This window comes from Mandrillus leucophaeus, unplaced genomic scaffold, assembly GCF_000951045.1.
Source record: "Mandrillus leucophaeus isolate KB7577 unplaced genomic scaffold, Mleu.le_1.0 Scaffold615, whole genome shotgun sequence".
In the NCBI taxonomy this organism is placed as follows: Eukaryota; Metazoa; Chordata; class Mammalia; order Primates; family Cercopithecidae; genus Mandrillus; species Mandrillus leucophaeus.
The window spans coordinates 222,005-234,350 of NW_012106642.1; the positions used below are offsets into that span (position 1 = coordinate 222,005).

The following is a 12,346-nucleotide window of genomic DNA, read 5'->3' on the forward strand; positions in this document are numbered from 1 at the left end:
TCTCAGCTCACTGCAGCCTCCGCCTCCTGGGTTCAAGCAATTCTCCTGCCTCAGTCTCCTGAGTAGCTGGGACTGCAGGCACATGCTGCCACCCTTGGCTAATTTTTTGTATTTTAGTAGAGATGGGGTTTCACTGTGTTGCCCAGGCTGGTCTCGAACTCCTGAGCTCAGGCAATTCGCCTGCTTCAGCCTCCCAAAGTGCTAGGACTACAGGCATGAGCCACCACGCCCGGCCTTTTTTTTTTTTTTTTTTTTTAACACAGGGTCTTGTTCTGTCACTCAGGCTGGAGTGCAGTGGCAGGCTCATGACTCATTGTAACCTGGAACTCCTGGGCCTAAGCGATCTATCTACCTGCCTTACCCCCGGCATAGCTAGGACTACAGGCATGCACCACACTCCCAGCTAATTTTTAAATTTTTGTGGAAATGAGGTCTCCCTATGTTCCCCTGGAACTCCTGGTCTCAAACAATCCTCCTGCCTCAGTCTCCCAAAGTGCTGAGATTACCAGCATGAGCACCTGGACCTGGTCCAATAAATATTATAAATTCAAATTAGGCATTTCACTTCCATCCTTTTACAGGATTATTTGATAGTTATTAATGTATATTGTGATTGAGTTTTAATAGTTACTTTGGGAAAACAGAAATTACTGTTCCAGTACTTACTTGTAAGTTGTTAAAGTCCACACAATGCACTTAACCTTTATCTTGTTCAACAGATTCTGTAGCACATGAAACACTTGAAATATGTAAGAGTCACTTCTCTGGGCACTTTGCTGATTTCGTCTGCTATTTATTCACTGATTCGACATTTTATTGATCCATTACTATCTGCTTGGCAAGGTGCTAGAAAATAGGAATACTAAGAAAAAGGTTAAGGCTCCTGTCCTCAAGGCCCTCTCTCAGTCCAGTTTGGTCAAGGCTTGATGGAACACAGCAGTGGCAAACAAGCACGAGGGGCCTTATTTCACCGGTGTGCAGTCCTTTTCCAGCTCTGAAATTATGTCTATCCAAACATCCTATATCAACAAATCAGTTTTTCTAAATCATACAAGGGCAGCTAACAAACTGGGAATAAGGCTTCGATTATACTGACTTGATTCAGAACGATCACTGCCAATTCTTTGCCCTGCCAATCCCTTCTTTGATTACTAAGTTAAGCTTTACACACCTCACTTGCAAGAGGCTATGGTGGCCTTCTGGAAATCTGTAATTAAGTTCAGTGTTTGTGGGATGGAGTGTAATTAACGACCATTAATTACAAAGTTTCGTTCGTGAGAGCCTGCCAGACTAAGTAGCAGAAACACGAGAAGCTGATAAAAAGCTTTCCTCATTTTTAAACAAAAGTCGCACGGGACAAGGGAACGTGGACTGCCCTTGCTTCTCCCGTGGACGCGGGTGGATTGGGACGCTGGACCGTGTCTCCCCGCCCCCGCCCCCACGCCTCCTCCAGTGCTCAGCCTGAGGCCTTGGTCCAGGAGCGCTGCCGCTGACCCAGGCTCAGGAGCTGGGGACCCCGGCACACACTCCCGGGTCTCGGGACAGGCGGCGACTGCACTCACGGAAGTGCGCTGAGCTCTCCCCTGTGGAAGGGCGCCTCTCCTCCCCCACTTCCTCCTCCAGCTCAGCGGCACAGCCTCCCGGGCCGGCTCCTCCTCCTCCCAGGTCTCCTCCCAGTGCAGCCGCGGCTCTCAGGCCCGAGGTGCGGCGCTCACCCCGGCAGTCCCCAGCCTCAGAAGCGGCGGAGCCGGAGGGAAGCCAGGGGCCGTCTGCGCTGCTGTCCCCGCCCCGCGCGCTCTGCGCCCCTTGTCCCTGGCGGTCGCTCCGAAGCTCAGCCCTCCTGCCTGCCCCGGAGCTGTCCCGGGCTAGCCGAGAGCGGCCGGCAAGTTTGGGCGCGCGCAGGCGGCGGGCCGCTGGCACTGGGCGCCTCGGTGGGGCGGGGGGAGGTGGCCACCGCTCCCGGCTCGGCGTCCCGCGCGCTCTTCCACGATGGCTTCTCCGCCGCGGCGACGGCTGCGCCTCGGTCCCCGCGGCCTCCCGCTTCTTCTCTCGGGACTCCTGCTACCTCTGTGCCGCGCCTTCAACCTAGACGTGGACAGTCCTGCCGAGTACTCTGGCCCCGAGGGAAGTTACTTCGGCTTCGCCGTGGATTTCTTCGTGCCCAGCGCGTCTTCGTAAGTGGCCGCACTTGGAACCGGAGCCGGCCCCCTCCCCCACCGCGCGCACCCACCCAGCCCGTTTCTCCATTGGGATTGATTTCCGAGAGATCCCGGCGTCTGTCTGTCTCACCCATCCTACCCCTCAGAGTGGTTTACGTCCTGGGTGGAGGAAGTATTTGGGGAAAGGAACTCCCCTTGGTACCCATCACCCAGTTACATCCCGCTCCTCACCTCTTAAAATTGGTTAGGGGCAGCGGGAGAGTTTTAAAGCAGACCTGTGCTTAAAAATCGGGGAAAGTGGGAAATCAACAAAGGCTGGTCTTGCCGGACTCCCCACCTCCTGTGCCAACGTCGAGGATTTGGTCAATATCATCCCCGAACTTCTTTTTCTCCTGTACCAGTTAGGCTTCTTGGTAGCCTTTTTCTGCTTTACAGGCTTAACGCCCGTCCTTTTCAGTCTCCCTAAACAAGCCCTCCCCCACTCTTTCCGCCTCTGTCTGATTGTTTCTCTTCACTCCTTTTGCAGACATTCTGATGACTTAAAATGACCATACTGTCCTATTGAATTCATTGTGTCTTATCTCTGGGACTGTCAGACATTTGCACATTTGAGGTTGAACAGATGAATTGAATGTGTCATCTGTTCTTTTTATAGTGATTCACTATTTAGGTCATTGTTCAGAAGGAACAAGGGTGTTTGCTGAGTTTTCACTCACTGCAGGTCATTTGAATATTGCAGTATTTCATAATTCAGTTATGTTTTCAAGTTGCCAACGTTTCGCGTTGCAAGGGCCGTCAGGATTTCTAACAGTTATTGTCATTATTGTGTTAGAAATTGCCTCCCACTTTACTGAATGCTGACATCATTCTCACCACCCCACCCCCATGGTAGCGTTAGGAGTACTGTTTTAATGAGTGTTCACTGTTTTTTTTGTTTTTTGTTTTTTTAATGATGTTTAAATATTGTTTTCAAGAGAGAAACTGTTCTTAGAGTGCCTTCTAAACGCTTAGACATTGTAACAACATATTTTTGTTAGCATATTTTCTGTATAAGATGTCCCTTTGGGGTGAAGTGGAGGATAATTTTGACGGTTAGGACGTGGATAGAACCATCTTCCACTACATACATGCCTAATTTGAGGGTGGTCTTAACGTTTTTCTATGACTGGTTTAGAACATTCAGCAGAATTTAGTCTTAGTGTTTTTCTGAATGTTACTGAGTATCATTCATTTTGGTAACAACCTTCACAGCAATACAGATTGGATGCAGTTAGTGGAAACTTTGTTAGTGGAGACATTATTTTATGTAGCAAGCTTAGTTTTATTTGTTGTTAGCAGTTACAGTGCTTTCTGTGAGACCTGGTGCACAGATTTTCCAACATGATAAAAATAATCATTATTTAGGCAACATTTACCAATTTCACATTCCATTTAGTCATTTTAGTCAGCGTTATCTTTTTAGTTATTATTTTTAACCACAGGGGTGTATACCAAACGTTATCTTTAAACATTTTTGTTTTCAGATACTTTCAAGTGTATGCCTTTATGAGACAGAACATTTTAGTTGCTCCCAAGGGTTCAATTTTAGATTTAATTTGTACAGAAATTCTAATGATTTTGAAAATATATGTCTTCGGTCAAAAATTAGCATTTAAATACTTAATACAAAAATTAACCAGACATGGTGGTGCACACCTGGAATCCCAGCTCTGCGGGAGGCTGAGATGAGAGGATTGCTTGGAAAGTGGAGGTTGCAGCGAATGGAGATTGTGCCACTACACTCCGGCCTGGGCGGCAGAAAGAGACTGTCTGAGAAACAAAAACAAACAAAATCAAAAACAAAAACAAAACACAAAACAACAAAAAACTTTAAAGTTAATGGCAGTGTTTTACAAATGTTACTGTTAATTCTTCAGCAATGCTCTAAGTTTAGTGTAAGATAAATGAGAGGCTGATAAACTTCAAGTGTTGTTTTTTTTTTTCCTTTGGAAAATGCAGTAATGTTGAAATATTCATGATATTTGCTACTGCTGATTACAAGCCAGGGTGACTAATCTTTGGCCACTCATTATAATCAGTGACTATGTTATGACCTCACAGGTTTACATGACTTCACTCATAGACCTTTAATGATAAGGAGAAATTGAACTTGGGTTTGGTTTCATATAATATTTTGAAATATTCATCAGCAACTTTGTTACTGATAGACTAGAGAGGCTCTAGGTGTAGGTAACTTAAAAAATGGAAACCAACCTTGAGGTTTTTTTTTCTTTTTTTTTTAAATGAAATGTGTATGAACAGAGGTTTTTACTCACTGAGCTTTTCAGATTTAACAAAAATTTATGTAAAATTATGCTGAATTTTCTAAAAGGGCATTTTAAATTTAACAAGCGTTGGAATCCAAGGTACATGGGATGCCATTTCCAATATTACCAGTTGCATTTATTGTTATTTGGTATTACCATCAACTTTTAAAAGAAGAAAAGCCACATAATGAAAAAGTATTTGTCAATTAAAGAGCACCTTTCTTCTGAGGGGAGAAGGATTCATGAGGAGCAGTGGTTATGATGTCCACTCCTGTTGCTTTTTCCAGTTTTGGTGTCCACATACCTTGGGGAAGCTGTAGAATTATTTTCTGCCTAATTTTTCTCTTGATAGAAAATTATTATTGAATTATCTACATAGTTTTGTTGTGAAAGTTAATGAGTATTTATTAAAGGGAAGGACAAATAAAGTACTAAGCAAAATGTTAAGGCTCCCCTCAAAAAATCACTCCAGAAATGAGTCGTGTTTGAAGTAAAAATTCCCAAAAATAGTGATTTTCAAAATTATGAAAAATAAAGCATTTGCATTCTGTTTTTTTTTTCCCCTGTAAGCATTTATGCTATGTTTGTAAAACTAAAATTTAAAGACTGTATGCAGGCCAATAATTAAGTCATACTTTTCTTGTGGAGACTAATTGGAAAAATTAAAAATTACATCCTAGGTTTAATTATAATGATGACATCTTATTTTGGTAAACATGTTTTATAATTTGCTAAGCAGTTGTATCTCATTTCATTCTATAGCCCACACCACCAGCGGGGAAGTAAGGGGAAGCAGATACACTCATTCTTACAGATTAGGAGGAAACGGAGGCAGAAGAGTTTGCAGTCTAGTTATTTGAGTAGGTTGGTGTGAGTAGAGGGTAAGAAAGGGAGGGATCTGAAGACGGTGTAAAATTCAAATCCCACTTTTTAAAATTCAGATATTGAATTTTTAAAGAAAATAACTGAACAATTTTAAAATTCTTCAAATATATGTCATACAGTTCTCATTTTATGTATTTCTTTATTTTAAAATAATGCTATGATGAATAACACTGGATTCTTGCCTTTTCCCCCATTAAACACTAATGGAGTCTTATCTTACAGTTGACAGTGTGTAGATGTGTGTGTCTTACAAGCAGAGGGTCCTTCAATGGTTCTCAGTCCTAACTTCATGTTTGCAATATCTGAAAGCCTTTTAAGTAAAACTCCTGCCCTGGCTGTATCTTAAATCTAAAAGTAGATCTCTGACTTGATATTCCAGTGGCCTGGCCTGTAAATCATTTTTCATTGACTAGCCTGTCTTAACTCAATTTAACTAAGAAGGAACTCTTCACCAAGAGATGTCAGTTGCACCTCTGTTTCTATTAATGGTGGCATCATTTCCTCTGTAACCTTGGAAATAATTTCATATTCCTCCCTCTCATGTTCTATTTTTCTGTGTCTCTCCTACTTCACTACCTTAATATCAGTCAGTGATTAGTCAGCAGGCAGAAGCTCCTGGAAATTCTTCCTTTTAAAGGTTTTCTTGATTCCATCTCTGCTTTCTACTCCTTATATCAGTATAGTTATGACAAGTGTAGTCCATGGCACTCAGGTCCTCCCCAATCCCTCTGCCCATCATTTGGCTCTTAAACCTGCAGAACATCTTATCTGTTTCTATTTGTTTTATCTTTCTGTAACATCCTTTTTCATCCTGGTATTCTGTTGCAAAAATTTTCATAATAAAGCTTCCGTTGCCAGCAAGAAAGTCCAAACTGCTTAACGTGGATTAAGGTCACTTGCAATCTGTCCCAACCTGTGTGTATTTTTAAAACTTCATGTACCATTTCTACTCTTACCATTTTAACTGTTTTCACAACACTTTACAAAATGATGCCAGCTCATTTTTTATAAACTTCAGAGTAGCTCTGACTATATTGGTTGATTTTTCTCATCATAAATAATATAAATGTATATTAGGGGACATAAAATTAGACTATAATTTTATTATTTAGAAAGCAATTCCTATATTGATTACTTCTGATTAAGGACATAACAATGTTTTATAGAGCATTATGAAAGACAAGGGAAAATATATGGAAATTGTAGTTACTGCTTCTGTTTTACATCATGTAGTTGTTAACTAGCATTTTTGTTTTTCTTTTAATTCAAAAAAGCATTTTTTAAAAAATGAAAAGCAAATCTGAAACTGGAATTGTAGCTTTGAAATAACATTCAGTACTATTTCATACACATTTATTTCTGTATACATGTATGATAGTTTTTCAGAAGTTCCTTTTGGTGAAGGCTCATTGATCAACTCAGAGTCAGCTAAATATATTAAACATGCTTTATCTTAGAAAGGTCAGTGCTGAAAGCAGACAAACAAGTTAGTTTATTTGGAGGGTTTGAAAAATGGACTTGTCATTGTTTGGCAGGTTGCCCCTTCTTGGTTGTCAAGGTCACATTCCCTGAATCAACTGCCCTTCAAGTACACTTTGGATAGGGAGTACATCCAAAGGCCATCCTCCCGATTGATTCCTCTGAGCCTCTTGTCTGTCTCCCGCTCACTTCCTCCTCTGATACCTCTCCCTCCCTATCTCTCTCTCTTTTCTCTTTTTCTATCTCTTGTCCTTCTTTTCTTTTTCTTTTCCTCTATCTCTTTTCCTCCTTTCCATCCATCTTTCTGTCCCCTCTCCCAAACTCAATCCTTTATATTTTAGCACTTCTTGGCGTGGATGTAAACCTTAATTTTGAAGTCCCAGAGAGTTATTTAATGGCAATGTTTCCAGTCATTAAAAAAAAATGTAGAGGATGGGGATTCTGATGATGTTCTTGGACACACTTTTTGGAGGGAAATGGAGTCTATCAGGAGAGAGTTGCAGGCATAAGAAATTAAGTCACTCAGCTTCAGATTTACACTGCTCATCAGTGAAAACTCTTGTCAACCTTGCCTCACCCTGTGTATTCTCCCCACCTCTCCACTATTGATAAGAAATGTTTAAGCCAATTTTTCTACCCTTCTTTCTCTTTTTCTCCTTCCTTTGAGTTAATCACTTGACCATTAATGGCCCTTTGAAAAAACTGAGGAAAGAAAAGCCCTTTTAAAGACAGAATGTAAGTTTTACATTTTCTACTCTTTTAGGGAATAACTTATTAATGACATCAATTGTTTTCAGGACCAAGATGATAATTAAATACCATCCTCTTGTATTTTCCTGGTATTTCAGATTTTCTAAGTTTGCATTTATTTATTATCACCTTCAGAAAATTTGTTTTTAAAGTAATTATAGTGGGCATTGTTGTCTCCATTCAATAGAAAAGGGAACAGAGTTTCAAAGTTACTCCTTCAGTTGATTTGCAGTGTCTGTAAATTTTAATTCCAAACTGTTTCCATTAGATAGTTCTGCTTAGATCACAAACTTTTTTTTTTTTCTGGTCTGTCAGTTTTCTTACCCTAATTAAGCTGTTGTACACATTCATTAGTCATTCTTAGATGAAATTCAAGTAACAATTATTTTTATAGAGTATTTTATTAACTTTGTTTTTTGTAGTGTGTGTTCCTTTTTTTTTTTGAGGTGGAGTCTCACTCTGTTGCCCAGGCTGGAGTGCAGTGGCACAATCTTGGCTTGCTGCAACCTCTGCCTCCTGGATTCAAGCAATTTCTGGCTAATTTTTGTATTTTTGTTAGAGATGGAGTTTCACCATGTTGGCCAGGCTGGTTTTGAACTCCTGACCTCAAGTGATCCGCCTGACTGGGCCTCCCAAAGTACTAGGATTACAGGTGTGAGCTACCGCGCTTGGCCGGTGTTGCTTTTTATTCCTTAGTTTTTTTTATATAGCATCTTTTATCACCTTGAATCCAGTTTTCTATGCAAATATTTGTTTTTCACTATGCAACTTCCTCATAAGACTTTAACATATGTCTAAGATAATTTTGCTTTCTCCATCTCTTCATTGTTCTCTTTAAAAAACTTAAATATCTTAATGATAAGTTTCATATCGAGATGGCATTTTGGATGAAAAACTTCATTCCTCTGCTTTTTTCCCTCACAAATTTAGCATGTAAATATTGACACATTCCTTTTATATTATTCTGCCATTTCTGTGGCATTTCACCAGTGTGCAAGTCTGCACATGAAGGTATGCTTAGGAAAACTTAATGAACATCCATATTTGTACACCTGAGTACCATCATTTCGTGCCTAAAATGTGCAAATAGCCTGATGAAAAGCAACAGGCTTGTTCCTGGTCTTATCCAAGGAACTCAAACTATGTGCTGCCAGTAGAGTGCTGTTTTCATTCAGAGAACTCTCCTACCGGGCTCTTTTTCTCTGTCTTTGTTGAAGGCCTTCTAATAACTTTCCAGCTCTCTCTGTCTTATAGTGCCAAGTAAAGAAAGTATCTGAAACCCAAAATTAAGTAGAGATGTTACATAAGGAAATTGTTTTAAGGGTAATTTAAATAATTGGATGTTTAATAGAAGATGCTTTCTGCATTTTTGAGGAGTTCAGACATAGTGGAAATGACTTATTTATATATGGCTACTTTAAGATTGAGACATAGCTATTGAATTGACTTTGCTACACCACTGTCCATTTAAACTTTTCTTGAGTTCTTATGTGGCAGGCTCAAAAGATGAATTAGAGTACCCTGCATTCAAAGAGGCAATTTATCACAAGATAGGCAGAATAGTTTTGACCAAAAAATTATAAAAGATATTGTAAGACAGGGATCCCCAGCCCTCGGGCCATGGACAAGTACCGGCCCACAGCCTGTTAGGGACCATGCTGCACAGCAGGAAGCGAGCAGCAGGAAAGTGAGCATTACCACTGAGCTCTGCCTCCTGTCAGATCAGCGGTGGCATTAGATTCTCATAGGAGCAAACACTATTGTGTGAACCCTGTTGTGAAGTGTGCATGCAAGGGATCTAGGTTACATGCTTCTTATGAGAATCTCATGCCTGATGATCTGAGTTGGACAGTTTTATCCTGAAAGCATCCTCCTCTATGTCTGGGGAAGAAAAAGTTGGGAACCACTGCTGTAAGGTACTATTTGAAGACAATCCAGAAGTGATTTTTGCTTGTAGGTTTCCAGGCAAAGCCTGAGAATCAGTTTTCCTATCCTGACCTAGAACCTGGTATTATCCACAACACTTAAGAACGTGTACATACCTGTGCTTATATTACTCTCCTTAGGACTACTGTGGCAATGACCCAAGCAAGCACTATTCAAGATATTGACCCTGAAAAGCAAACTTACCTGAACTGTTCTTTTGCGCTAGTATGCACTCAAAAATAATTTAATTCTGATGAAAAGGGGTAGTTGTGTGATTTTGGGGTCAAATTTTAGACCTGTTAAAAAATCGTGTATATAATAAATTTACATATTATAGTTTACACACACACACACATACACACACACACAAAGTTTCACTGTGTTAACCAGCTCTGCTCTAGATAAAGAACCAATGGGGTTTTGATGATGAGCTGCTCTCTTAGGTATGGGAGGTGGGGACTCTCTTACTTGTAGCCTTTTTTTTTTTTTTTTTTTGAGACAGAGTTTTCCTCTGTTGCCCAGGCTGCTGGACTGCAGTGGTGCCATCTTGGCTCACTGCAACCTCCACCTCCTGGGTTCAAGCGATTCTCCTGCCTCAGCCTCCTTAGTAGCTGGGATTACAGGCTCATGCCACCACGCCTGGCTAATGTTTTTAAAATTTTTAGTAAAGATGGGGTTTTGCCATGTTGGTCTGGAACTCCTGACCTCAAGTGATCCGCCTGCCTCAGCCGCCCAAAGTGTTGGGATTACAGGCGTGAGCCACTGTGCCCAACCTCTTTTTTTCTTATAAAAGATTTTTGCTGAATGAAAACTAAGTTCATTTTCTACCCGGAATCATTTTGCTGTGATAGGAGAGAGCCAACATTGGTCTTTTACTGATGCCAAATATGACTGCATGAAGCTCTATTAAACAGGGCGTGGTTTGGTTGGGAGTTACATCTTTATTTTGAATTTGTGGATTTTTAAGATAAGTGTCAGAAAACGGGATTCTTTGTAACCCTGCAATTCGTACAGCCAGCTTTTGTCTAGTGTAGGTGAGATTTGGCAGCTACTACCCAGAATAAGAAATTGATTTTAAGAGTTCAAATGAATGCATTCCATATTTAAGATGTACATTCGTTCTAATTTCACAAAAAGGTGAAAAGCAATTGTAAATGTTTCCTTTGCCAGGATAATTTAAGTGACTTAGTATTTAATGAAATAAAATTGTTATGGTGATAGCATTTTAGGATTGTTTTTGTCTACCTGTATCCTGTTTTACCTGGCTGAATTCCCCCATCTGTGTTCTGATACAGCATACTGTCTCTCAGACAGGGTTTCAGACTACAATTGGATAACTCACAGATATCTCAAACATATTGATAATAGAATTCATGGTTTTTCTCTAAATACTTATTTTATTTTATTTCTTGAGACAGGGACTCGCTGTTTCACCCAGGCTGTTTGCTTACTTTCTAGCACTTGTAATCACAGCTCACTTCAGCCTCAATGTCGGGGACTCAAGCCGTCCTCCTGTCTCAGGACCCCAGCCCCACCCCCAAAGTTGGGACCACAGGTGCATGCCACCACACCCAGTGAATTATTTTATTCTTTGTAGAGATGGGGGTCTTACTATGTTGCCTAGGCTAGTCTTGAACTCCTGTAAGTACTTAATCTGCCTTCTGCTTCTCTGCTCTCTAGGCTTTTCTCCCATCAATGCATGCAAGAAGGAAACCTAGGTGGCATTCTTAAATGTCTTTTCTGTCATATTCAGGCCTCCAGCTATTGCTGTTCTACTCCAGATGTTTTTTTCTGTCTGTCATCTATCTCTCCACCCACCCTCCTACTGCAGATCACGCTCACCTGCTCCCTGGGTTGTGGTCAGCCCTTTGCTTTCCTTGTTCCATTTTTTTCTCCCTCTCCCTTAACGCTTTCCCCATAAGGCATAAAATTTAGTTTTCTTTAGTAAATGATTTCATTCTTCTCCTTAAAAAACTCGGTGTCTTCAAATGAACCTTGGGATAAAACAAAGTTTAACCATGGCCAAAAGGCCCTGTTTGACTTAGCTATTGCCAGGTTCCTTGACCTTCTTGTGCCACTCCTGGCTTGCCCTCTCCTTCAGCCATACGTTTCTTCGTAGCTCCTGAAGGTTCTTTCTTGCCCGGGTCTTTCTACTTCTGCCTTGCGTATTCCCTCCATCTTTTCATTCCACTTCCCTCATCCCCACTCCCCACTGCCCTCCATCCTCAATACACAAATGCTCCTAGGCACCCTCCTTCTGATCCTGTGCATCTTAATGTTGTGGTGAGTTCCTTAGAAATAACTTCTCAGTCTACTTTATCTAAAAGAGGAGTTTCTTCCCCATTCTTTAAAGACGATTTCCTTAGAGAGACTTCCCTTTACCTAGAGGAAATCTTTCCCCTCTCATCCTTGGAGATAATTGCTCTGTCTAAAGAAGATCCCCCCTCCCTATTCCCAAAAATCTCTCTCAGCTAATTTTTTGCTTACGTGGTAGGACTTGTAATAGTAATTTGTTTGTTGGCAGTTTCTTGCCTTTGCCTCTAAGAGAATTTAAGATAATTCCTCCATTAAGAGCAGGAACCAGCTGAGCACAGTGGCTCACGCCTGTAATCCCAGCACTTTGGGAGGCCAAGGCAGGCGGAGGTCAGGAGTTCGAGACCAGCCTGACCACAATATGGTGAAACCCCGTCTCTACTAAAAATATAAAAATTAGGCAGGCGTGGTGGTGGGTGCCTGTAATCCCAGCTACCCAGGAGACTGAGACAGGAGAATCACTTGAACCAGGGAGGCAGAGGATACAGTGAGCCAAGATCATGCCATTGCATTCTAGCGTGGGTGACA

At 41.2% G+C, this 12,346-nt stretch overlaps 1 protein-coding gene across 3 annotated transcripts in view; it reads left to right on the plus strand.

The window, feature by feature from the left end:
• The first annotated feature begins 1,735 nt into the window (after positions 1 to 1,735).
• The window catches only part of ITGAV (integrin, alpha V), a 90,979-nt gene continuing 80,368 nt past the window's right edge, over positions 1,736 to 12,346 (plus strand). For 2 of the 3 annotated variants that reach the window (XM_012000070.1, XM_012000071.1), the window contains exon 1: positions 1,736 to 2,174. In XM_012000070.1, coding sequence (XP_011855460.1) covers positions 1,990 to 2,174 — 185 coding nt within the window. In that variant the 5' untranslated portion in view covers positions 1,736 to 1,989. Of the gene's footprint in view, positions 2,175 to 11,616; positions 11,789 to 12,346 lie in introns of those variants that run through there. The other variant, XM_012000072.1, reaches the window with a different exon arrangement.